Source organism: Eschrichtius robustus, chromosome 16 (assembly GCF_028021215.1).
Source record: "Eschrichtius robustus isolate mEscRob2 chromosome 16, mEscRob2.pri, whole genome shotgun sequence".
NCBI lineage: Eukaryota > Metazoa > Chordata > Mammalia > Artiodactyla > Eschrichtiidae > Eschrichtius > Eschrichtius robustus.
In genome coordinates this window covers 83375399-83400657 of record NC_090839.1, presented here as the reverse complement: position 1 = coordinate 83400657, position 25259 = coordinate 83375399, and the positions used below count along the sequence as shown (strand labels likewise).

The following is a 25259-nucleotide window of genomic DNA, read 5'->3' as shown; positions in this document are numbered from 1 at the left end:
CCGCCCCCGTGCCGCAGCTCCGAGGCCCCGCCCCGGCCCGCCCCTCCGTTTGCTCCCCAGGCCGCCGCGGCGCGGAGCCGGTGCCGGAGCCGGTGTCTGAGAGGCGGCGGCGGTGCCGCCGCGAGCCCCGAGCCCCGAGCCCACCCCGGCCCGGCCCGCGCTCTCCGCCCCCGCCTCCCGGGCCGGCGGCGGCGGCGGCGGCGGCGACTGCGGGCGAGCGTGCGGGGCCCGGGCCGCCCCCAGCCCCAGCCCCGCCGGGCCCCGCCTCCCGCCGAGTGCATGAGGTTGACGCTACTTTGTTGCACCTGGAGGGAAGAACGTATGGGAGAGGAAGGTGCGCGGGGTGCGGGTCGGCGGGGCGCCGACCCAGGGGTCGGGCGGGCGGGGGCGCCGCGCTCGGGGAGACGGGGAAGCGGGGGGCACGGGTGGGGGCCGGGCCTGGCCGCCGCGGAGGCTGGGTCTGCCGCGAGGCCGCGCCCCTGTGTCCTCCGGGATGAGCTCGTCCTTCCGAAGCCCGCAGGCCCCTCCCTGAAAAGCTCCCACCCTGTTTCCCCCTCCTCGGCCCCGGTGGGCTGCCCTCCCGCAGCCGGAGGGCCCCTCCTCCCTTTCATCCCCGCCTTCTCCCGTCCCCCGACAGACGACCACCCAGGAGGAATCCCAGGCACAGCCCTTCCAGCCCTGGCCTCCATCCGCGTGCTGTGTCCACCCGGGGCTCGCCCTAGGCCACCCCTTATCCCGTCTCTAACTGGCCTTGGAAGAAAGAGTCGCTGGGAAAACCTCAGGCCTGACTCGCAGCCCAGCGTTTGGCCGGCTCCGTGACCTTGAGCCAGGTGCTGCCTGCTGGGCCTCAGTTTCCCCGTTTGTACAGTTGAGGGCCGCATAGTTGGCCCGTGGTGCTGGTGGTTGGGAGCCTGGGGGCAGGATGGACAGAGCAGAGATGCGCCTCTGGGGCACCTTTGGATGTATTCTGGGGCCTCCACCCCTTCTCCCTGCACCAAACCCAGTGCTTGCCATCAGTCTTGGCTGGGAAGATGACTCTCATCCTAGCCTCCTCTTCTGCCCCTTCCCCCTACTGGGGCCCAAGGCTTGGGTTTGCAGGACAGTTAGGGTTATGAAGACCCCAAGGTTCCCTCCCTGGGATCTCCTTTCCTGGGTTTCCTCATCTGAGCCATCTCATAGGTCCACCAGGTTCAACAAAAGTCCTATAATGCCAGCTTCTCCAGCCCTGCGCTCCCCTGGGGCTACTGCCAACCCTCCCCCAGGTCCTTGAAGGCCCACTTGGAGCAGGGGCCCACCTTACGGTAGCTCCTAGGTCCCTGGGTCCTCATGGAGGGGCAGACTGTGGCCTTGGAGCCTGGCTGGTGACCCAGCAAGCCTTACCTTCTCCAGGGCTCAGTCTCCCCATCTGTACAATGGGAAGGGGCAGGCTGGGAGATCTTCCAGGGCCCACCCAGCTCCAAGGGTGTCAGGCCCCAAGGATGACTAAGCATGCCTAGTGGCCGGCTTGAAGAGGTGTCAGGCCTCCCTGGAGCAGGTGTCTGGGAGCCCAGCCCTACGGCCCTGGCCCCTTGTTAGGCCACGGCATAGCCAAGCCTTCCAGGGGGCTTCGGTACAGGACGCACCAACCTAGCCCTGTCCAGTCCCTGCCCTTTGAAGGGATTGGGCAGGCAGGAGAGGAAGGGGGGCTGTGACAAGAATGTCAGCCACTGCCTTATTTCTAAATCGTGCTGCTTTCTTTCTCCGCATTTACCGTGCCAGACCCTTAGTTGAAGGATGCCATTGCTGGGGGTTGGCGGACATCTGCTCCTCCTCCTCAGTTTACAGACAGAGAAACTGAGGCCCAGAGGAGCTTGGTAGTTCAGCTGTGGTCTCAGCAAGACTCTCAGACCTGCATTCGCTCTCCTGCTCTGTACAGTGACTGCTCAGCCTGGGCGCTGCGTGTGTACGGGAGGATTTGTGGAGGTGCATGTGGAGTTGGGGCAGGGCAGGGCAGGCCAGGCCAGGCCAGGCCTGCAGCAAACTGCATCTCCTGAGAATGGTTCCTAACGCCCTTTTCACCCCTGCAGGAAGCGAGTTGCCCGTGTGTGCAAGCTGCGGCCAGAGGATCTATGATGGCCAGTACCTCCAGGCCCTGAATGCTGACTGGCACTCAGACTGCTTCAGGTAGGGCAGGCTGGCCTGAGCTCGGATGCCCTAAGCAAGGCCTGCCAGAGACGTGGCGATTCCTCCTGGTGCCATCTCTGGTTGTGACTTCCAGCAAGTCCTTGGCTTCAGTTTCCCCATCTGTAAAGTGAAGCATTTGGACTAGAAGATCCCTGGAGGCCTTTCTTTTTTGTCATTCTAGACAGAAAAGGAGAGAAAAGGCGAGACTTGCGTTTATGCTCGTAATACCAAGGCCTGTTGGCACCTTGGTGGGGGAGGAGTGGAGGGCAGTGCGCCCTTGCCTTCTGGGTGCTGGTGCTCCGGAGAGAGGCCTTGGGAGGAGCTGGGCCTCCTTTGGGCCCCGGGCTAGTTTGGAAGATGCATAGCCAGTAAGGCCAGTCCCTTCCCTCCGGACACCAACTCCCAAGTGTAGGAGAGTAGGATCAGAGCTGTGGTGGAGCACGTGGGGACCCAGAGGTGGCCCAGCAATCCAGGAGCACCATCCTGAGAAGCAGGGGCAGGGGGTAGCCTTAGATAGCTCTGTAGGGCCAGAGCTGGGGATGTGAGATTTCCCACATGGAGAAGTGTGGTAGGAAGCAATTCCAGACGGAGAGCCCAGCAGGTGCAAAGGGTAGAATGGTGACGGGGCCTGGCCCAGTCAGTGAACAACAGAGTTCAGGCAGGAAAGCACCAAAAAGGAGGGAAGGTAAAGTGGCGAGGCCCAGCTGGGGTCAGGGCATCAACCACCGGCCGAAGGGGTTTAATTTAGGCAGTGGGAGGCTCCGACAAGGATTTTGTTTTCTTTTATAAAAATAATGTCTAACATTTTCTACAATTTAGGAAGGGCCAGGCACTGTTTTAAGGACTCTTTATGGTTGGATGTGTGTTGTCTCCATGAATTGGAACACAGAGGTTAATTCTCTTGACCAAAGATACACAGCCAGTGGGCGAAATGAACACACAGCACCCACACTGGCTGGGGAGCCCAGAAGAGAGGCGGGCTCCGTGTCCTGGGGTTCCCAATCAGGTGTTCAGAAGGAGGCCTTCAGGGAGGAAAGGGCCTCTGAACAGGCAGAGACAGGGAGGTGGGACAGGGCAAACCGTTGAAGGCCCGGGATCAGCTCATCTGGTTGGAACAGAGCGAGTCGAGGGACATGATGAGGAGGCAAAGTTAGGATCGATTCAGTGAAGGGCCCTGAGTGCCAAGATAAGGAGCTTCTGAGGGCAGTAGGGAGCCAGCAGAGAGTGTCAGAAAGCAGGGGAGGCATGTGGGCAGAAGTGCTATTGAAAAATGCCATCCCGGTGGGCAGATGGTGGTAACATGGCAGGGAAGGGACTGTCAATAGTTCGGGGCTCTGTGCTCATAAGACCTGACATAGGACACTGATTAAGAGCGGAGAGAGTTTCAGATCTAGAAGGGACGATATTTGGCAAGGATTAGTCATATTAGCCACTATTCATTGGTGACTCTTGTAATGTCATTTCATTAAACCTTCACCATAACCGTAGGAGGTGCCATTATTTGCTCGATTTCCACGTAAGAAATGGAGGCTCGGAGAAATCAAGTAACGTGCTGAAAGTTGCAACAGCCAGAGCTGGGACTCGAACCTATGTCTGTCTCACTCCAAGTCACTGCAGAGCTGAAGAAGTCAGGGGCTGTGGGGTGGAGCAGGGGGCTGGTGAGTGGCAGGGGCAGAATCTACAGCGGTCTGGTTTTTCACCCCGGGTGCAGAGGAGGCCAGTGGTCTGTTGGCTCTGGTGGAGCTGGGGGCCAGGTTGGTGAGGAGTTGTGCCCTGTCCTTGTTGAGGTGGAGGTGCAGTAGGCTAGCCAGGGTGGCAGTGCCCTCGCGAGAGCTGGCCGAGGTGACCTGAGACCGGTCAGAGGTGGGACGGCCAGAGAGAACAGCCCACTCAGTGCTGGGGGATGGGATTTGAGAAGAGGCCGAGAGAAATCCAGGGAAGAACTCTGGGGGCCCCGGTGCATGGGGTGGGGAGGGAGGTAGAGCCTTGGGAGACATGGGGGAGGGCCAGGCGTGCAGCCACAGAAGCCACAGAAGGGCAGCAGTGGGACAGGATGCGTGGAGCCTAGCTTTGGGAGGGTCCCTGCCCTGTTAACCAGCAGAGGGCTGAGGCCCCAGGAGGGGGAGGTAGGGAGGGGGCACGTTGGGTTTGGCCCTGGTGCGGTGGGGACACAGGGAAGGCTCCCACAGTGAGGGAGGGCCCACAGGCAGTAAGAGCCATGGCTTCCACCTGGTTCCACGACTTACACAGTGTTTCTGGCCCTGCGGCGTGTGGTTCTCCCAACAGCCCCCAAATCGGGTTGAGGCCAACAGTGTCCTCACTCCCATGACAGTCAGGAAAGCAGCTCAGAGAGGAGTCGCTGCTTGCTGGGCCCCTGGAAGCATCTCAGTGCCGTGAAGCGGGGCTGCTACCAGCCCCTGGGCTCCGAGAGCCTTGCAGCGGGAGAGTTGCTGTGGGCCCACAGAATGCCTCTGGCATTAGCACTAGGTGTCATTGTCACGGCAGAGCCAGCCCCTTTCTCTGTTCCAGCCTCCTGGAAGGTCGTGGCCAGGCCCAGGAGGGTCCAGGCTTCCCTTTGCCCAGCTGCTGCCTCTGGGAGGTCCCTTCCCAGAAGCCTGCAGCGCAGGAGCCCTGGGGCTGCCGTAACTCGGGTAACATCTCCCTGGAGGCTGGTTGGGCTGACCCTGGATGAGGAGGGCTGAGTGCACAGCTGGCACTGGGGGCCGGAGCCTGGGCTGGGACGCCCCCCTCTTTGGGGGACTTTCAGGCAAGGAGGATGGACTGTCCGTGGAAGTCAAGCTCTGTTCCCTCGGGGGCAGCACCAGAAGAAGCAGCTGCTCCCTGTCCCCAGAGAGTCTCCAGTGCCTTTGTCACAGCAGAGGCCGGGGGGCACGGAGGGTGCCTTTCTCGGGTGTGCAGGGCTGAGGACACGGTGCCGGCCAAGCTTCTCCGCCCGCACCAGAGCCCAGGCAGTAGGCCCTTCAGCTGCTTCCTGTTGTGAGCTAAGACCAAGTCCTCTTGCACCCACATCACTGCATCCTCCTCCCCTGCCGTGTGGCCACGCTGGCCCCTCCCTCTGCAGCCTCCAATCCTGAGTGCCTGGAGTAGGATGGGGAAGCAGCCTGTCTGGCCCACCCCTGCACTCCCCGTAGGCCTCTGGGGCCCCCCTGCGATAGGTAGCAGCAAAGGATGCTGGCCTCGAACCTGAGAAGATGCCGCTTCCTCCGACGGGCTAAGTAAGTGGAAAGCCCCCTCCCCACCTGTCCCAGGCCTCGGGCAGGGCCCCTGGTGTGAGGGCTGGGGCTGGAGGCCACGGTGGGACAGACCCACCTGAGGCCGGGCAGTGGGGCAGGAGAACTGAAACTCCTTGGTCACTGTTGGCCGCCTGTCGAGGGGAAGCAGGCCACCGCTGAGGCTCCTGGCCCTTCTGGTACAGGTCTCCCTTGAGGCTGGTCCCCCAGCTGCTCTTTTTCACCCTTGGTGTCCAGGGATGTGGCTCTGGGTAGAGGGCACCCCTGGGAGGGAAGGACCTGTCGCTGTAGGGGTTGCCACTGCTTCCCAGCCCGGCCTGTTCATGCCCCCCTCCAGCCCCACAGTGCCCTTCTCTCCTGCCCAAGCCTGGCTCTGCCTTCGCCTGCTCTGGGAGAGGGTTACACTGTACCTGGTATTACTCTCTTGACACCCTTTGTAGGGGCAGGGGCATTGGGGGGCACCCCAAGAGCCAGGCATGTCCTGCCCCACCTGCCTCCTCTGGCTCCTGGCCAGATGCGGGCCTGAGGGGTGAGGGGATGCACAGGGTCAGGGGCTCCTGCGTGCCTTCCATCGGCAAAGGTCCACTGAGGCTCCAGGCGCCAGCCACCAAACCACTATGTGAGCCTGGGCTAGATCCCCTATCTGAGATGGAGGCTGAGCCAGGGCACCCTGGAGCAGTTCTGAGGACGCTGGGGGTGGGAACTGCTCCTGGTTGAGTGCACAGAGTGAGCCAGTCTGGCAGGAAGCACTTCTGTTCTCTTCGGGGACCAGCGTTTGTAGGTGCCTGGCCTGGGACCTCAGGGAGCCGGCAGGTTAATGGCGGAGGCTGGGGGTGCAGGCTGCGTGGGGGGCCATGGGCGCGTTTGAGCAGGCTTCAGGGAAGTGGTTATCAGGGAGCTGACTGCACTCACAGAGCTTGAGTGAAGCAACGTGGGGTCTTCCAGGGCTGCTACAGTGATGAATGTTTGTGCGTGGGAAGGACTAGGAGTTTGCAGGCAGAAGAGCATTCTCTCCCCTGGAGGAAGGCGGCCGCTCCACAGCCCCGACTGACCCGCCCACAGAGGTGGGGAAGGGGGCCGCTTCCTGCAGCCTGGGGCTGTGGGGGAGACTCCTGCGGTGACACTCCTGTGACGCGCTTCGTGTCTGGTGGCTCTGGTCAGCGGAAGGGCGAAGTGAATCACCGATCCGCACAGGGAGTGGGGAATCTCCCCAAGGTCACCATGCGCTGCCTGCGCCCCGCCTCTTTGCGGAGCCTGCTCTCCTGCGCCCCTTCCTGCTAGGTTAGAGCCCCCTGGGGGCTGCGCTGGGGACCTCACCGTCCCCGGGTGTCCGCCCTCCTGGCTCGGTGCCTTCCTTGCCTTGTCGCCCGCCCCGTGGTAAGATGCCCACCCACTGCAGTCGCAGCGATTGTGGGGGCAGGAAGGGCTGCGGGGGCAACAGATGACGTCATGGCTCCCGTCCAGCCACTGCTTCCGCTGCAGCCTCCCGCATCCCAGCGCTGCCTCCAGAGGCTTTCCCTCCCCAGTCTCCACCCCATTGAGAGAGCTCATCAGACCCCGCCTTCCTGGCTTCAAAACCCGAGCATTTTGTGTTCCTCTGCCCGCCCCCTGCCCAAAGCCCCAAGCTGTGGTCCCCAGCCCCTCCCCTCAGGCTACCAGACAATGGGGAACTGGCTGGATCCTCTTAAAGGGACAGTGTCCCAGCAGCACTCTTGCTGCTGTGCGCTCCCTCCTCCTCCTCCTCCTCCCCCTCCCCCTCCCCAGTTCCCTAGTTCAGGAGCAGTCAGTGAGTGCAGTGAGTGAGTGCTGCCCTGTGCAGGCTACGGTAGAGCGGAGGCTTTCCCGGCTGCCTGGAGCACAGTGCTCTCTGACCCAGCCCCAGTCTTTCCTGCCGTCCTGTCTCCTGGTTTGTTCCCCTACTGAGCCATGAGCTCTGGGCCTGGGCCCTCCTATCCCTATGTGACCTTGGTACATCACCCGGAGCACCCAAACAGCAACAGAGCTGGACGGGTCCCCTAGCCGTTCTCTGCGCAGTGTGTACTCCAGCCCAGACATACCTATGCATGCCAGGACCCTGGGTCAGGCTCTGCAGAACCCAGTGGGGCTCGTGCCCGGGGCGGAGGGGGATGTCGGTCACTGGGGGTCCCACATTTTTGCATTTGCTTATTACCCTGGCTTAGCTGAGCTGCTGGTCCCCACCCGACCAGGACGCTTGAGGGGAAAGACGGCAGGCATGTAGGTCTAGCTCCTGGCCTGGGGGGGGTGGCACCTAGAAAGAAGCCTGTACATCATTTCTCCCCATCTGCCCTTCAGGGGCCCCACCAGCCAGGCCTTCCTGCTACCTATGCTGAACCCCGTTCTTGTGACTGGCAGCACCCGTGGGGCTGGCTGGAGCCTAGGAAACCGGGAGATCCCCTCTCTTAACTGACTGACTGGTCTATACTGAGCTGAACTCCTGCCTTGTATCTTGGTGGAACTGGGTGTATCTTCATGGGGCCTATGGTGCCCATCTCTGTGACCTTGGGCAGGGAGGACCCTCCGAAGTTCATCTGCCTCATCTCTAAAATGAGGATAGCCATGCCTGTCTCATGGTGGCCTGTGAGGATTAGTAAATTTATTAAGCAAGAAAATGGGAAGGTGCCAGCACTTAGTAGGTCTTCACAGCGCCGAAAGGTCACCACCGTCTACATCAGTGGCCAGAGCTGCCTCCACTTTGCTGGGAGTGGGGGGAGGGGGAGGGAGAGGAAGCAGACTAGACTGGAAGAGTGGGGCTCACAGTTTGTTCCAGCCCCGCCCCCCCCCCCAACCTGAGTCCTGGGCTCCCAGGTTCCATCCCTCCCTGGGCCTGACTGGTGGGTGACTGAGAGTAACTTGCCTGCCCTCGCTGGCCATCTTCCTTGCACGACAAGGGACAGGGGGCTCAGATGAAGAGCACCTCTCAGCCCAGGTCTAGCAAGTGGGCCAGACACCCTGGGTGCAGAACTGCTGAGGGTGGTTGTTCAGGCTGCACATAGTACCAAGGCTCCTGGCTGAGGGACCACGGCAGAGGGGGTGGGGGTGGGCGCTGAATCCATCCCCGGCTCCACTTGCCAAGCCCTGTGCCCCAGCACAGGCTGCTTCCGTCCAGAGGGCACACCTTTCTCTAGTGCTGCCTGTAGACTGGAAGGGCCCAGGTGTGCGGGAGGGGTGGGCCCCTCTGAGCCCCAGCTCCCCTTCCACCCAGGTGTTGCGAATGCAGTGCCTCCCTTTCACACCAGTACTACGAGAAGGATGGGCAGCTCTTCTGCAAGAAGGACTACTGGGCCCGCTATGGCGAGTCTTGCCACGGGTGCTCAGAGCACATCACCAAGGGGCTGGTCATGGTAAGCACCCCTCCCCCACTCACACACGTCACCTGTGTGTGTGTGTACGTGTGTGTGTGTGTTTTCACAGGTTTCCCTGCTCCAGATCTCTCTCCCATCATCCCTCTTGTTCTTCTTTTCACTAGTTCTCTGATTCCTCTGTGCCTCCTGAGCCTGTTTCTCTGTCTGTATCCCTCAGCCCCCTATTACGGAGGCAACTCTGTCTGCCCCGAAGTTGGTTTGGGGCTGCCCTTCTGAGAGGAGGCCGAGGGGAGGAGCTATAGGGGCTGAAGGGGCTGCTGAGGTGGCTTGTCCTCGCCCCCCCAACTCCCCTTCCAGGTGGCCGGGGAGCTGAAATACCACCCCGAATGCTTCATCTGCCTCACATGTGGGACCTTCATCGGTGACGGAGACACCTACACTCTGGTGGAGCACTCCAAACTGTACTGGTGAGTGCCCCGCCCCTCCCTGCGCCTGGCGTGCCCACCCGTGTCACACGTGTCCCACGCCGGGGCCCTTCCCCTTTCCATGTGGGGGGCGGTCATAGTGACAGTGTAGAAACCACTGGGAAATAAGACACAGCAATCAGATGGAGAAAGCCTCAGACATCAGCTTTCTTTTCTCTTCTTCTTTTTTTTTTTTTTTTAAATATTTATCTAATATTTTGGCTGCGTCAGGTCTTAGTTGCGGCACGCGGGATCTTTTGTTGTGGCGCGCGGGCTTCTCTCTAGTTGTGGCGCACGGGCTCTCTAGTTGCGGCGCGCAGGCTCAGTAGTTGCAGTGCACGGGCTTAGTTGCCCTGCGGCATGTGGGATCTTAATTCCCCGACCAGGGATCGAACCCACATCCCCTGCCTTGGAAGGCTTATTCTCAACCACTGGACCACCAGGGAAGTCCCACAGACATCAGCTTTCTTACTGACATCACTGCTGTGCAGTTCTGGCACCAGCCCTCAGAGTTAGCACCAACCCTGTGAGCTCAGGACCTGTCCCCAGCAAGACCGCCCTGACTTCAGACACCAGCCACAAGTTTGGGGGTCCCCAGGCCGCTCGCATTTCTGACCGATTGGCTGCAAAGTCAGAGATTCCCACAACTCTCTCAGCTTTGATACTTCGCTCAATGACTCAGAGCTCAAGAGAGCACTATACTCACAATTATAGTTTTTTACTAAAGGCTACAAATCAGGACCAGCCAGATGAAGAGACACAAAGGGCGAGGTCCGGGAGGGTCTCGAATGCACAGCTTCCGTGCATTCCACCCGTGGAATCAAGACGTGTGACCCGTCCTCCCTGGCATCACCAGAGTTTTTATTGGGGTTTCATTATGTAGCATAATTGATTGAATCACTGGGCACGGGATTGAACTCAGTCTCCTCGAGGTCAGGCTGGGTCAGAGCCGCAGCCCTCTCATCACGTGGTCAGTCTTTCTGGTGACCAGCACCACCCTCCCCGCCGCCTGAGTCATCTCATTAACATTAGCTCAAGTGTGGCTTGAAGGGCTCAAGAAAAAGGAAGATACTCCTGTTCCAAGGATTTAGAGCCTCTTTCCCAGGAGCCAGGAACAAAGACCAGACAAACTCTTTATTATGGCAACACTGCTAAAGCTGGATTTGAGGGCAGCATGACTTTTGAGGATCCCAAATGGGCTCTTAATGACTTCCTGCTGAACTGGATTTATCCCCAGGCCTCATCTTGGCCAGCTGACGGAGCATAGACAACCCAGAATGAGCCCCGGAGAGGGGCAAGGCTGGGCTGAGCATGCCCAGTTCCTGCTCCCAGCCCATCAGGCAGCCAAAATCCTCCTCTTCCCTTGGGGAGCAGTAAGGGGAGGGTGGGAGGAGAAGAGAGCCCGGGGCTGAGGGATCGGGGTGGGGGTGATGCTGGTGACTGTCCTGACGCACTTTTCTTCCCGCTCTTTGGGTCCCCACCGCCTGTGGCTCTTGCAGCGGACACTGCTACTACCAGACTGTGGTGACCCCCGTCATTGAGCAGATCCTGCCTGATTCCCCCAGCTCCCACCTGCCCCACACAGTCACCCTCGTATCCATCCCAGCCTCAGCTCATGGCAAACGTGGCCTCTCGGTCTCCATCGACCCCCCTCACGGCCCGCCAGGCTGCAGCACAGAGCACTCCCACACCGTCCGCGTCCAGGGGTGAGTGGCTGGCCTGCTGAGGCTGCAGCTGGTGCAGCTGTGGGCATGGATGCTCTAGGTGGGTGGCCGACTCTGGGGCAGGGGTGTCCTGAGAATGGGTGAGCACATGGGCCCAGATGGAACCCAGCTCTGACAACCTGGTATACCAGATGCCTGGTCCAATCATTCCTCCAAAAAAACATAACAAATGTTAGATAAAATATTTTAAATGTTTTCTTTAATCCCTGCATGACCCAACAAGAAAGAGAAGTAACCAGGTCAGGAATAAGTGAAGGAAGGAGCCCAGGGGTGTCAGCAGAGCACGGAAGGCAGCCATGCCTTAAGGGCAAATCTAAATTGGGTGAATTAAGCTTCAGTTTTCGAGTCTTCTCATGGCTGAGCCTCTCAAAGACCTGACTTGCTCAAGGAAAGTAAGTCTAATAAGAGAACGCCTCCCCACCCCATAAAGCTGCAACCCCCAAAGGGCTCTCAGGGTGAGGAAGAACAAGAAATAAACCATACCATCCACCAGCGCCCCCCCGCCACCCCGGGCAACCAACTCCCAGAACTAGAAAATAAACTGATTTGAACCTAAATGGAAGGGGAGAAGGAATCTCCCCTGAGAATTCATACACTTGGATTTGCCAACCAAGTTCACATGCCTGGGTGGTTCAGAAAACCTCCAGGCAAAATTGTAAAAGTTTAAAGTACTTCTCCACTAGGGGTAATGTCCCTAGGCTCTGACAGAATCAGATGCAGATCCTTTCTGGAGGAACCCACGTCCAGGCTTCACAGAATTTCTCGAGATAAGCGTCCCAAGGAAGGTGAGCGGTTCGGTCAAAAATCACAGAGAACAAGGCACTGTGAGCAAGAACCAGCAGAAACAACAGGTGGCAGAAGCAGACCTACAAAACCTGCAGATAGTGGGATTATCAGAAACAATATAAAATAATTATGCTCCATATGTTTTAAAAAATAAGAGATCCTTGGAAAAAGTGAGTAAAGAGCAAATGAATTTGGAAAAGAACCAAATAGAACCCCTAGAAGTGAAAGATGGGTTTAGCAGTAGAGGAGGGCTTTAAACAGCTGAAGAGAGAAGCAGAAACACAACAAGGTGAAAATAGGGAAAGAGAGGTTAAGACGTACGGAGGACAGAGTGAGCAGATCTAATCATCCATCTAGAATCACAGGAGAAGAGAGAATGAGAGAGAGGCAGTATTTGAAGATACGATGGCTGAGAACTTCCCGGAGCTGATAAAAGAAACCAATCCACAGACTCAAACCCAGTAAATCCCAAACAGGAAAACTAAAAAGAAATTCACCCATGGATTACCCCACCTGGTGAAACTACTACACCAAAGGCAAAAGAAAAGACTTTAAAAGTAGCCATAGGGAGGACTTCCCTGGTGGCTCAGTGGTTAAGAATCCACCTGCCAATGTAGGGGACATGGGTTCGAGCCCCGGTCTGGGAAGATCCCACATGCCGAGGAGCAACTAAACCTGTGTGCCACAACTACTGAGCCTGTGCTGTAGAGCCCACGAGCCACAACTACTGAGCCCGTGTGCCACAACTACTGAAGCTCTTGCGCCTAGAGCGCATGCTCCACAACAAGAGAAGCCACTGCAGTGAGAAGCCTGCGCACTGCAACGAAGAGTAGCCCCGACTCGCCGCAGTAGAGAGAAAGCCTGCGTGTAGCAGCAACGAAGACCCAATGCAGCCAAAAATAAATAAATAAATTTATTTTTAAAAAAAAAATTTCCTGCAAAAAAAGAACAGGCTGACAGCTGATTTCTCAACAGAAACAATGAAAGCCAGAAATAGTGAAATGATATATTCAATGCACTCAGCAAACAAGAACCATAAACCTAGAATTCTATACTTGATGAAAATATCCTTCAAGTATGAAGGTGAAATAAAAATATGTTAAGGCAGACAAAATGGGATTTGATACTAGCAGATCATCCCTAAAGAAAATTCTAAAGGTTGTAGAAAAGGTCCGAGATGTAAGAAGAAATGAAGGTTAAGGGGCTGACGCAGTTGATAACATGCTGTGAGACGTTGAGCAGTTCTCGGGGCTTTGGGGTCTCTGTCTGAACGACGAGGAAGTCAGATACCTTGGAGCCTTCTAAGATTTCTCCTGGGCCTTCTTGGACCCTTGAGAAATAGTTTTAAACGTTCCCCATGTCTGGGTGTGGGAGCCACGTGCCAGCTTTCTTTGGATTCAGTGAACGTTTCTCACATACCTGCCAGGTACCAGGCCCCATGCCTAAGCACTGGTGAGAAGTGAAGATGGTACTGGGGGAGGAGGAGGAGGCTGGGCTTGACTCCGCATCTCCACCCCCATCTTGAGCATCAGCCAGGCCAGCAGCTGCCTTCCATACACAAGTGAGCAGACAGATTGGTGAGAGAGATGGGGAAACTCCCAGACCACCTGGCCCCTGACAGCCAGGCAGAATTTTAGGAGTAGAGGGTTCATGGCACCTCCTCCCTGCCTCCCTCACTGGGTGAGCATTCTTTCCTGCTTCTTTTCCCCCCTTTGGCCATGCTGTGCAGCTTGTGGCATCTTAGTTCCCCGACCAGGGATCGAACCCGGGCCACAGCAGTGAAAGCACCAAGTCCTAACCACTGGACCACCAGGGAATTCCCTAAGGAATATATTTTTAAGGCTATATCCATAAGAAGTCTTTATGCATGAAAATATATTCACTATTTTTTTAACTTTTTTAATCCTGAAAATTTCAAATTTATAGAAAAATTACTAAAATAATAAGTATATTGAATACCTATACACCTTTTACCTAAGTTCACCAATTTTAACTTTCTGCCACACTTGAGGTATGTGTGTCTCTCCCTCTGTGTATATATTTGTGTGTATATACATATATATACTTATTTGTATATACACACACGTACCTGTACATATTGCTGTTTTTTACTAAATCATTTGAGTGGAGGTTGTAGGCACCATTGACCCATCCTCCCCCCACATACTTCAGACCTTCTCCTAAAAACAAGGGCATTCCCTTACATAATTATCCTTTGTATCTTGTAGTGGAATTATGATATTTAGGAAATTTAACATTGATACTTTTATTCAGTATACAATCCACATTCAAATTTTGCCAGTTGTCTCAACACTGTCCTTTATGGCAGTTTCCCCCTTGATCCAAGATCCAATCCAGGATCACACATTGCATTGAATCCTCATGTCTCTTCAATCTCTTTTAATCTGTGCCACTTCCTCAACTTTTCATTGTCCTTTATGACCTTGACATTTGTGAAGAGTGCAAGTCAGTTAAGGAGCATGCCCCTCCATTTGGGTTTGACGGAGGGTTCCTCTTCCTTAGGTTTAAGTCATGCATTTTAACCAGGTAACTGATGCTGTGTCCTTCTCTGTGCATCTTACTGGTAGACACAGGATGTCAGTGAAGTGCTCCCTTTATTGGGGATGTCAACTTCGATTATTTGGTCAAAGTGCAGTCCACTGTCTCTGCTGTAAAGGATTTTTTTTCCCCTTTGCAATGTAACCAGTTTGAGTCGTCTGTGAGATATGAGTCTGTAAATATCCTGTTCCCAACAGCCTTTCACTGACTCCAGCATCCACAGATAATTCTGTGATGGCTACAAAATGGTGATTTTCTAACTGTGTTCTTCCTGCTGTATTTATTACCTGACTTCCCTGTGTAAGGAAGCACTTCTCCCCCATGTGAGAATATACTTTCGATAATTGAAAAATTGCTAGCAATCTGTTTTTCTTAAAGCTCTCAGTCTCCTTTCTGTCCTGCCCACCCTCCCCCAGCCCTTCCCCATCTCAGGGCAGAGACACAGTGACCATTCTTTGAAAAGATTTCATGAAGACAAAATGACAATCAGATAGTTAACACCAAGGAGTTAAAAGAAGCAAGTAAATTTGGCAAGTTGGCCATTCTGTGAGTTAGTTTATGGCCAAGTGATCCAGGGCACCAGCCCCATCTCCACCCTGCAGCTGTGGCTCAGCCCAGGCTGCTCGCTCCTTCCCGCCGGTCCCAGAGGAGTGGGAGCCTTAGCTTCATCTTGCAGGGCAAGTTTGGGGGTCAGGTAGGAAGCAGTGGGTCCAGACCCTCTTAGGACTCTTTGACACTTGTCTGCCCCACACGTACCAGCCAGGTAGAAGGAGAGGTCTGTCCTCCATGGCAGAGACGACGCTCTGTTGAACAGGAGCCCCCGAGCATCTAGTACAGGGGGGCAAATACCTGGGGGGCATGCCACTTTTCTCCAGTTCCACACCCACGGCAAGCATTGTAATTAGTATAGAACTCTTCCCACCAAACCAGAATTCGGTGTTCCCGCCAGTTGCCACCTGCCGATCACACAAGATAGAATGGTTTGCCCCCAGTGCTCCTGATCTGATCCCCTTGGCCTTGGTTTCCTAGCGGGGTGAGCAGGGGTCTGACCACCGCTCTGTGCCCACAGAGTGGACCCGGGCTGCATGAGCCCGGATGTGAAGAATTCCATCCACGTTGGAGACCGGATCCTGGAAATCAATGGCACGCCCATCCGGAATGTGCCCTTGGACGAGGTATGGGTCCTGGGTCTGCGGTTGGAGGTGCTGCTCCCCTGAGAGCCGGGAGACTCACCTGTCCACACTCCTGCTCTCCCCAGATTGATCTGCTGATCCAGGAAACCAGCCGCCTGCTCCAGCTGACTCTTGAGCATGACCCCCATGACACACTGAGCCACGGGCTGGGGCCTGAGTCCAGCCCCCTGGTCTCCCCGGTTCACACTCCCAGCGGGGAGGCGGGCAGCTCCGGCCGGCAGAAGCCTGTCCTGTAAGTCAGCCCTGCACCTTGATGTACTGTATCTTGGTACTTTCACTGACGCTGGGCCTCAGGGGGGATGAGACCTGGTCCCTACCCTCTGGTAGCTCACAGTCTGACGGGGGAGTCAGCCCTGCAAAAAGAAGGAGGCCGGCAAGGGGTGCAGGGGGCTAGAAAGAGGAAGGAGGATGCGAAGGGGCAAACGGGGAAAGTAGCACCCCGAGCTGGGGATGACAGAGCGCTTCCAGGGTGGACCAGCGCCCTGGCTTCGAGGAGCAGCTGGCCAGCAGCTCAGGATGCTGGGGCATCGGATGTGTTGGGGAGTGGTGGGCTCTGAGGCAGAAGCTCGTGGATGGCGTCTGTGGGCTTTGCCCATCCCGGGGCACCACCGAAGGGTGTTGCAGCACAGTGATGTGTTTCACAGAGACCACTCTGGTCCCCTTTGGGGGGAGGTGCCCAGGACCAGAGACAGCTGGGGGACTGTTTTGGTGGTCCAGGCCAGAGGGGCCAAGTGCCCTGTACCCTCTTAAAGGGAGGTGGGGGGGCTGCCCCAGGAAGAAGCCCAGAGGCAGCCTGGTCCTCATGCCACTCACTGCGGGGGTCTGCTCAGGACTCCTGGTCAAGGCTTTGAGGGGGACACCTGGGATGACAGCCTTTACGCTAAGAAACAGTGATATTGAAGGCATGTGTTTCCTCCTCCCCTGCATTTGTCTGGAGCTCAGGCCACCCTGCAAGGCCACCTGTGGGCATCCTGGGCAGGTAGTCTGCCTCTGCACTCCAAGGCCTGGGACTCAAATTCTGGGAGATAAAGCGTCCGATCCAGGGTCACCAGGCAGAGAAGGCCAAGGGCAAACATTCCTACCTTAACAGGAAGTCCAAGCCAGACAGGGCACTGGGTACTGGCATCAGGATGGGGCAAGAGCATTATGACTGTCCCAGGAGAGCTGTCCTGTGCTGCCCTTTCTGGCTGTACAGGTGACTGTACATAGACTGGCATCGATGGGGCGTGGCAGGCAGGGGGAGGGGGGCAGGGCCAAGACCTGGCCTACCCCCAAGGGGGCCTTGTCCAGGTGCCCACCTGGTGGCAGCGGGCACTGGGTGTGTCCCCCCAGGAGGAGCTGCAGCATCGACAGGTCCCCGGGCGCCGGCTCGCTGGGCTCCCCGGCCTCCCAGCACAAGGACCTGGGTCGCTCCGAGTCCCTCCGTGTGGTCTGCCGGCCGCACCGCATCTTCCGGCCTTCGGACCTCATCCACGGGGAGGTGCTGGGCAAGGGCTGCTTCGGCCAGGCCATCAAGGTACAGGGCACGCCAGGCAGGGATGGGGCTGTGGGTGGAGCAGGGGGGGCAGTCTGTGTGTGACCCGTTGGTCCTCCACCCTCCTCCCACCAGTGTCCCCAGGAAGCCCCAGTGGAAGGGTATCTGGCTTCCAGACTCGCTGGCCAGAGCTCTCCTCCACCAGGGCCTCCCTGAGCTAGGTAGGGGGAGGGGACTTATTATAGAGAGACCGCGTGGAGGAGGTTGTCGGAAAGTGGCTCCTCGGGGTGGGGGATGGGAGGGCAGCCCGGACTGACCCTGAAGGCTCCCTCCCCCAGGCCCCCTTACTGAGCCCAGTGCCAGCCCCCTCCTGGCCTCTGGGCTGCTCACCCCCTTCACAGTCTCCCCCAGCAAGACACCAGCCCTTCCCTGGCTCTGATGTCACCTGGCTATGACCAGACTGGAAGGTTCAGAGTTATTACAAAAGGCACCAGCCAGGTTGCCCACGTGTGCAGACAGGCCCCAGCCCCTGTCCCTGGTCAGAATCTCTGGTAGAGCTACCATCTGACTTCCAGGAGACAGCCCAGCAGAGCAGAGGAAAGAGAGCTGGCCTCTGGGTCAGGCGGTCCTGGACCCAAGCCCTGGCCACCCCCCTTCCTGCCACCTGGGTGACCGTGGGCCCTGGTAGGAAACCTTCTTGAGCCTCAGTTTCCTCACCTGTAAAGGACTTAAGTCCCACCCCCTCGGGGGCTGGGAGCATCCCATGAAAAGTCTGCGAAGAGCTTGAAGCTGTCTGTCCATCTGCCTGGGGTGGGGATGGGCCTCCTACAGGGCGGGCCTAGAGCAGAGCATGTGCCTGTGCCGAGTCTCAACCCCTGGGCGTCCCCACGCAGGTGACACACCGGGAGACAGGCGAGGTGATGGTGATGAAGGAGCTGATCCGCTTCGATGAGGAGACCCAGCGGACGTTCCTCAAGGAGGTGGGTGAGGGGCCTGCTGCGCCCTCTGCACCAGACTCCTAGGACCTGCCCCACCCTTCGCAATTGAGAGGCGGTGGGTGGCAAAGGGCTCCGGGCTCCGGGAGGATGTGACGCTCAAGCCCACGTTGGAAGAAGAGAAACTATCTGCCAGGAGGGCGAGAGGGGCAAGGACGTCCCTGGGGGAGGGAGCAGCCCAAGCAAAGAGCACGGCAGCCGGCAGGTGTGACCCCGGGGGCTTGCAGGCTTCTCCATCTTTGGAACTGTCCGTGGTGGCCTCTGGTGGGAAACGGGGAGAAGGAGACATGGGCCCAGCCTGTTTGCACCCCACCAGGTGAAGGTCATGCGATGCCTGGAGCACCCCAACGTGCTCAAGTTCATCGGGGTGCTCTACAAGGACAAGAGGCTCAATTTCATCACCGAGTACATCAAGGGTGGCACGCTCCGGGGCCTCATCAAGGGCATGGTGAGTGCCGGGCAGAGCCCCCGCCTGAGACCCGTCCCAGCCGCTCCTGCCCTAGGACCCTGGGCCCAGCGGCTCCCCTGTGGGTCCCAGTCTCCTCCCAGGCTCTTCACTGGGGATCGGCTTCTGGTCTCAAAGGCCCTCCAGACCCTGATTCTGAATCGAATAAGGGAGCAACTGACTCCATCTAAGGTGGGGGGGAAGCTGGGGCCCAGAGAAGGGTGGCAGCTTCGCTGAGGGGACGCACAGGCTGTCAGGTTAACCCCGCGCACCTGCCATAGGTTACCTCTCCCAGAGGGTCTTTGTTTTGCTTCTCAGCAAAACCAAGTCACTTCTTGCCATGATGTATAAAATTCAGAACTTGCTGTAGGAGCTTGGATGAAATTACCGGTCCTCCTCTAAAAAAGAAGCTTGGAGGGGAGCTTCCAGCTCTCCCGGGATGCTGACGGTGCCCAGGGATCCGACGTTCACCCACCCCTGCATCACCCTCAGACCTGGAGACCCTGTTCCCTTCCCTCGCCGCTGAGTCCTCAGTCCCTCAGGTTGGATTACCTGCTGTCACCAGAGTGTGGTCCCTGCGGGCTCTGGACAGGTGTAACTTCTTAGAGGGATTCTGTGGTCCAGTGCAACTTAGAAATGCTGGGCTGCACCAGCGCAGGCTTCCTGGCTGCACCTGGATCTTTAATACGCTCTGATGTCCTTGCTCTCCCACTTGAGGTCTCCAAGGAGATGGGGGGAGAGAATGGGGTGTTTCCCCAAATGATGTGAGCCCAGAGCCCTGCTCTCCAGAGTGACTCACCGCAGCTCTCTGCAGGCGACCTCACCAGGCCCGTCTCTGCTGGTCCATGAAAGCAGGTTCAGGTTTTTTAAAAACTCGAAAAACTGGGATTTTGTAGAAGAGAGAGTTTTTGTTCTCAGAGGAGGTGGGTCAGGAACTATAGAAGAGTATCTCCCACCCCGTCACTGTTTGGAACCAGTTCTGTTAGAAAATTGTTTTGAATTATTCACCCACACCCCTTAGAGGGGACAGTTGTGAGGGACTTCCCTGGCAGTCCAGTGGTTAGGACTCAGCACTCTCACTGCCGGGGCCGCAGGTTCAATCCCTGGTTGGGGAACTAAGATCCCACAAGCCACGTGGCAAAAAAAAAAAAAAAAAGGGACAGTTGTGGGTGTAGAAGAGAGTTGGGGGTGCGTCATCGGACCCTACAGGACACTCGCCCCTTCCTGTCTCTCTCTCACCCAATGTCCTGCAACTGTGGCCCCGTTGGCTCAGCCTGGTCATTCTCCCCACCTCCAGGACAGCCAGTACCCGTGGAGTCAGAGGGTGAGCTTTGCCAAGGACATCGCTTCGGGGATGGTGAGTAGGCTCTGCCGGGGAGCGTGTGGGCTGGGTGATCCGGCCCCACTTATAATAGCATTCTCGGGACTTCCCTGGCGGTCCAGTGGTTAAGACTCCGCGCTTCCACTGCGGGGGGGCGCGGGTTCCATCCCTGGTCGGGGAAGTGAGAGCCCACAGGCCACGCGGTGCGGCAAAAAACGAAAAACAAAACACATTCTCCAGCGCTCACCTAAACTTCACAAAGAGTTTAGAAATGGAAGCCACAGGAAGCTTTGAGAGAGGACAGAGGGGATCCAGTGGGAAGGGGGAAGGTGGGAGCCTTGGGGCGACCCGGGCGGGGCTGGGGGCCCTCAGCACGGCTGCCCCCTGACCCCCGTGCCCCCCACCCTCAGGCCTACCTCCACTCCATGAACATCATCCACCGGGACCTGAACTCCCACAACTGCCTGGTTCGTGAGGTGAGCGGCCGGGCCGGGAGGGGGCAGCGGGAGCCCCGCCCACCACCCCGCTAGATGTGCGGGGGCGGGGGGTCTGCTGTGAGCGTGGCCTTCGCAGAGAGCGGCCCACAGGGTGGCCGCAGCCTACACCAGGCTGCACCAGGGGCTGCGGGCCCGGAGGAGGGCCCGGGTGTGTGGACTGGGGTGGTCAGGGCAGGCTTCCTGAAAGAAGCTTTGGGGGTGGGGTGTACTTCAGTGGGGGACAAGTGGGCCCAGGGAGCCCGGCGTCTAAGGGGCAGTGATGGAGGGACCACAGGCTGTCCCCAGAAGGCCGAGGAGGGAGTGGGCAGGTGGTGCCAGGGGCGTGTCTCAGTGTGGCTCTGCTTCCGGGTCACCCAGAACAAGAACGTGGTGGTGGCCGACTTCGGGCTGGCGCGGCTCATGGTGGACGAGAAGACGCAGCCCGAGGGCCTGCGTAGCCTCAAGAAGCCAGACCGGAAGAAGCGTTACACGGTGGTGGGCAACCCCTACTGGATGGCGCCCGAGATGATCCACGGTGAGTCGGCAGCCCCGCCTGGCACATCCCCCAGGGCCCCGCGGTCCCAGGCGGAGCTGCAGGAGGCGGAGGTCCCGCCCTCCCCCTCTTTGAGTCCTGTCGTTGGTTTCCTTGTGCTGCTGCAACCAGTCGTCACACACTTGGCTTAAAAAAACACAAATTAGGGCTTCCCTGGTGGCGTAGTGGTTGGGAATCCGCCTGCCAATGCAGGGGACATGGGTTCGAGCCCTGGTCCAGGAAGATCCCACATGCCGCGGAGCAGCCAAGCCCGTGCGCCACAACTACTGAGCCCGTGAGCCACAGCTACGGAACCCCACGCGCCTATAGAGCCCATGCTCCGCAGCAAGAGAAGCCACCGTAAATGAGAAGCCCGCGCACTGTAACGAAGAGTAGCCCCCGCTCGCCGCAACTAGAGAAAGCCTGCGCGCAGCAACAAAGACCCAGTGCAGGGCTTCCCTGGTGGCGCAGTGGTTGAGAGTCTGCCTGCCAATGCAGGGGACACGGGTTCGAGCCCTGGTCTGGGAGGATCCCACATGCCGCGGAGCAACTAGGCCCGTGAGCCACAATTGCTGAGCCTGCGCGTCTGGAGCCTGTGCTCCGCAACAAGAGAGGCCGCGACAGTGAGAGGCCCGCGCACCGCGATGAAGAGTGGACCCCACTTGCCGCAGCTGGAGGAAGCCCTCGCACAGAAACGAAGGCCCAGCACAGCCAAAAATAAATAAATAAATAAATTTTTTTAAAAAAGCAAGGAACATGACTTTAAAAAAAAAAAAAAAAAAGACCCAGTGCAGCCAAAAATAAAATAAATAAGTAAATAAATTTATTTTAAAAAACCCACAAATTATCCTGTAGTTCTGGAGGTCAGGAGTCCAGTATCAGGCTCACTGAGCTGAAGTCTGGTGTCAGCAGGGCTGCATTCCTTCTGGAGGCTCAAGGGGAGAGGATCTGTTTCCTTTCCTTTTCCAGTTTCTAGAGGCTGCCTCATTCCCTGGCTCCTGGTCCCTCCTCCAGCAAGGCCAGCAACGTAGCCTCTTCTCTCTGACATCTGTGTCCATTGTCACATCTCCTTCCCTGACCCTGACCCTGACCCTCCGCCCTCCTTCATAAAGACCTTTGTGATCCCATAGGGCTCAGCTGAATGATCCAAGATAATCTCATCTCGAGATCCCTAACTGAGTCACACCTGCAAAGTGCCGTATAAGGCAACGTGTTCACAGGGTCCAGGAATTAGGATGGGGACATCTCCGGGGCCATTATTCAGCCTCCCACAGATCCCCTTTCTCCCACTCCATTTCTTTTTTTTTCAGGCCTGTTACGTAGTGGTCCCATGTGTGCCCAGACTGGGGCTTATAAAGCCTCTCCACAGGCAGGGGACATGCAAATACACAGGGTCAGGGCTGCAGAGCCAGGGTCATCTCAACGCCAGCTCTGACCAAAGTTAACATAACCCAGCCCCCAATAACTTAACCTGTAAATTGGGGTTAATAGTCTCTATCTTTAAGGAGTAGTGTGAGAATTAGATAAGGTTTGTAAGCTAGTCAGAATTCAATAAATGAGAGCGGCTGTCCTGATTATTTTTAACATCGTTAGAGAGAGGGTATTGTTTCCATTTTACAGCTGAGGCAACTGAGGCTCAGAGAGTCTGTATCAGTCCCTGAGGCTGCTGTAACAAATTGCCACAAACTGGGTGGCTTAACAACAGACACTTATTCTTTTGTAGTTCTGGAAGCCAGAAGTCTGAAATCCAGTAGAGCCATGATCCCTCTGGGGATTTTAAGGGAGAATCCATTCCTTGCTGCTTGGTTCTGATCCTGGCATTCCTGGACTTGTGGCCACATCGGTCCAATCTCTGCCTCTGTCTTCATGTGACTGCCTCCTCCTCTGTGTCTTTTCCTTTTCAGTCTCTCTTATAAGGACAATTGTGATGGCATTTAGGGCCTTTCCGGATAATCCAGGACTGTCTCATCTCAGGATCTTTAACTTAATCGTAACTTCAAAGACCCTTTTTCCAATAACATTCACAGGTTCCAGGGGTCTGACACAGTTATCTTTCGGGGTCACCACAAGGTCCATGACCTGCCCGGAGTCACATAGGTGGTTAGTGACCGAGCTGGGCCTGAAACCCCTTGCCCAGGGCTTTCACCTTTACCCATCCACTGCCCCCCCCAGCAGGTTGGCTCAGACTGGGTGGGCTCGGATAGGGTTAGAGCCTAAGGCCTGATCCTACAGAGGTTTCTAGCATCTGCCTCCTGTCCTGACCTGCTGGCCAGGGTATCCCCGCAGTGGGCGGGTCCCTGGCCCGGCACCCTCATCAGCTGGCATCCCTGGCCCCGTGCACCTGCTGACAGTGGTCTCTTCATCCAGGCCGCAGCTACGATGAGAAGGTGGATGTGTTTTCCTTTGGAATCGTCCTGTGTGAGGTAGGTCCCAGGTGGGCTCATGCTCCCAGGCTGCAGGCTGAAGCCTGCAGGGGCCCCAGGCCAGGGAGGCTCTGGGAACGGGGCTGCCCACAGCAACCGGCATCCCCGGGGGGTGTGGTGGTCCAGGGAGCGCCAGGCCCGGTGTGACCTGCCCTCGAACCCGCCTGGGCGATGCCCAGTCCCAGGGGCCCCGGGTAACGGCTGGGCTTCGTGCTGGACAGATCATCGGGCGGGTGAAAGCTGACCCAGACTACCTGCCGCGCACCATGGATTTTGGCCTCAACGTGCGAGGCTTCCTGGACCGCTACTGCCCCCCAAACTGCCCCCCAAGCTTCTTCCCCATTACTGTGCGCTGCTGCGATCTGGACCCCGAGAAGAGGTGAGTGGGGTGGGGGCTTAGGGTGGGGTGGTCCCCAGCAGAGCCCGAACCCACCGTCCCCCCGCCTGTCTCCCCAGGCCCTCTTTCGTGAAGCTGGAGCAGTGGCTGGAGACCCTCCACATGCACTTGGCCGGCCACCTGCCACTGGGCTCACAGCTGGAGCAGCTAGACAGGGGCTTCTGGGAGACCTACCGGCGCGGCGAGAGTGGACTGCCTGCCCACCCCGAGGTCCCCGACTGAGACCGGCCCGCCCAGCTGCCCCTGTCCCCGACTCGGGAGAATCCACCCTGCACCAGATTCCTCTGTATGCGGTGGCCGGGTGTGGCACCCTCAGCGGGGCAGCGGACGCCCAGACCCCTCCCCAGCGCCAGGCCCTAACTTGCCTTCTACCCTGTGGGCCGTGGCCCCTGCCCTTTCTCTGCCCCCGGCCCCAGAGCTGGTCTGGCTGCACAGACACCGTCACCTCGCCCTGCCTTACCTCTGTCTTGGTGGGGCCGCCCCCTCACGCTTCTCCTTGCATGAGCTGGAGGACCCATGTGAGCTGTACCCCCTCCCATACCCGGTACCCTATCCCACACCCGCTGCCCCGGCTGTCCTGTGCACACTCTGCCCGTCTGCAGCTCCTCCGAGGCTGGGCCAGAGGACAGACAGCCTCAGACCGTGGCTCGTCACGTGTATTCCCGGGAGCCAAACAGGGAGTCTGGGGCCCATCACCCCCCCAGGGGGTGTCTAGGTAGCGTCAGGTATTGATAATGATCCAAACCCCCAAAGCAGAGAGAGGTCGTCTCCTATGGGGGGGAAGTCCCCATGGCTGGGCAACAGCCCTCCCTCGCTTTGGGTCTTTTTGTTTCTTTATTGAAGCCACTTTAGTGAGAAGCAGGTACCAGGCCTCAGGGTGAAGGGAGGGTCCCTGGAGGGAGAGGGGAGCCGTGGTCCCAGGGCCAGAGCTGCTGGGAGGAGCGGCAGAAGGAGGCTGGGCAGAGTGGACGAGGCCGTGTCCACCAGCATCCCAGCCCCCTGAAGTTCATCTCAGCACCCCTCCCGGGCCTCTCCCCGAGGCTCCCTGCCAGTGGCCAGAGCAGCCCCTGCCCCTCCCCAAGCCCCTCTGTCCTCTGGGTTCTTTCTGTGTAATCTATTTTTTAAGAAGAGTTTGTATTATTTTTTCATATGGCTGCAGCAGCAGCAGCTGCTGGGGGCTTGGGGTTTTATTTTTTTGGCGGGCGGGGGTGGGGGGGCCATTTTGTCACTTTGCCTCAGTTGAGCATCTAGGAAGTATTAAGACTGTGAAGCCTTCTCAGTGCACTTTGAACCTGGAAAGCAATTGAAACAGGCCCATGGAACTATGACTCAGGGAGGTGGGACACAGTCACCTCCATCCAGGAATCACGACGTCTAAGGAACAAAACCCAGACTCAGAATAATAAAATAAATTCTGTACTCCCCACCAGATCCCGCTTTGTGACGTGTGTCTGGGGGCCCTGAGGACACAGGAGGAGAGAGGAACTTTTTGGATTAGAAGTCGTGTGGGAAGACAGGAATGGAGGTGTGGGAATGGAGGTGTGGACGGAGGGCATAGAGGGCGGGAATGGAGGTGGTGGCCCAGCTGGGACAAGTGAGGACTTTTCCAGAGCTGGGTTTGGGGGTGGGGGAAGGATTGGGGAAGAGTGAGAGAGACTAGGGAATGGATTGCTCTTATTTCATGCTTGCTTTTTTTCTAAAATGTAAAGGGTCCAATCAGGAAAACAGAAACC

At 57.6% G+C, this 25259-nt stretch overlaps 1 protein-coding gene across 1 annotated transcript; it reads left to right on the top strand.

Moving 5' to 3' along the window:
* Positions 1 to 229: 229 nt before the first annotated feature.
* LIMK1 (LIM domain kinase 1) lies at positions 230 to 24704 on the top strand. Its single transcript, XM_068524418.1, has 16 exons — positions 230 to 334; positions 2067 to 2163; positions 8638 to 8776; positions 9095 to 9204; positions 10701 to 10907; positions 15340 to 15445; positions 15529 to 15695; positions 16796 to 16979; positions 17831 to 17917; positions 18249 to 18380; positions 19675 to 19734; positions 20109 to 20174; positions 20553 to 20709; positions 23074 to 23129; positions 23351 to 23508; positions 23586 to 24704. The coding sequence occupies exons 1-16, from the start codon at positions 280 to 282 to the stop codon at positions 23746 to 23748; spliced, it is 1944 nt and encodes a 647-aa protein (XP_068380519.1). The 5' UTR covers positions 230 to 279; the 3' UTR covers positions 23749 to 24704.
* The last annotated feature ends 555 nt before the right edge of the window (positions 24705 to 25259 follow it).

Excerpts from the sequence above, each read along its gene's own strand:
- LIMK1 (XM_068524418.1), top strand. The coding sequence starts at position 280 with ATGAGGTTGACGCTACTTTGTTGCACCTGGAGGGAAGAACGTATGGGA. Across the intron at positions 10,908-15,339 it reads CACACCGTCCGCGTCCAGGG|AGTGGACCCGGGCTGCATGA; the intron begins GTGAGTGGCTGG and ends CTGTGCCCACAG. Across the intron at positions 16,980-17,830 it reads GCTTCGGCCAGGCCATCAAG|GTGACACACCGGGAGACAGG; the intron begins GTACAGGGCACG and ends GTCCCCACGCAG.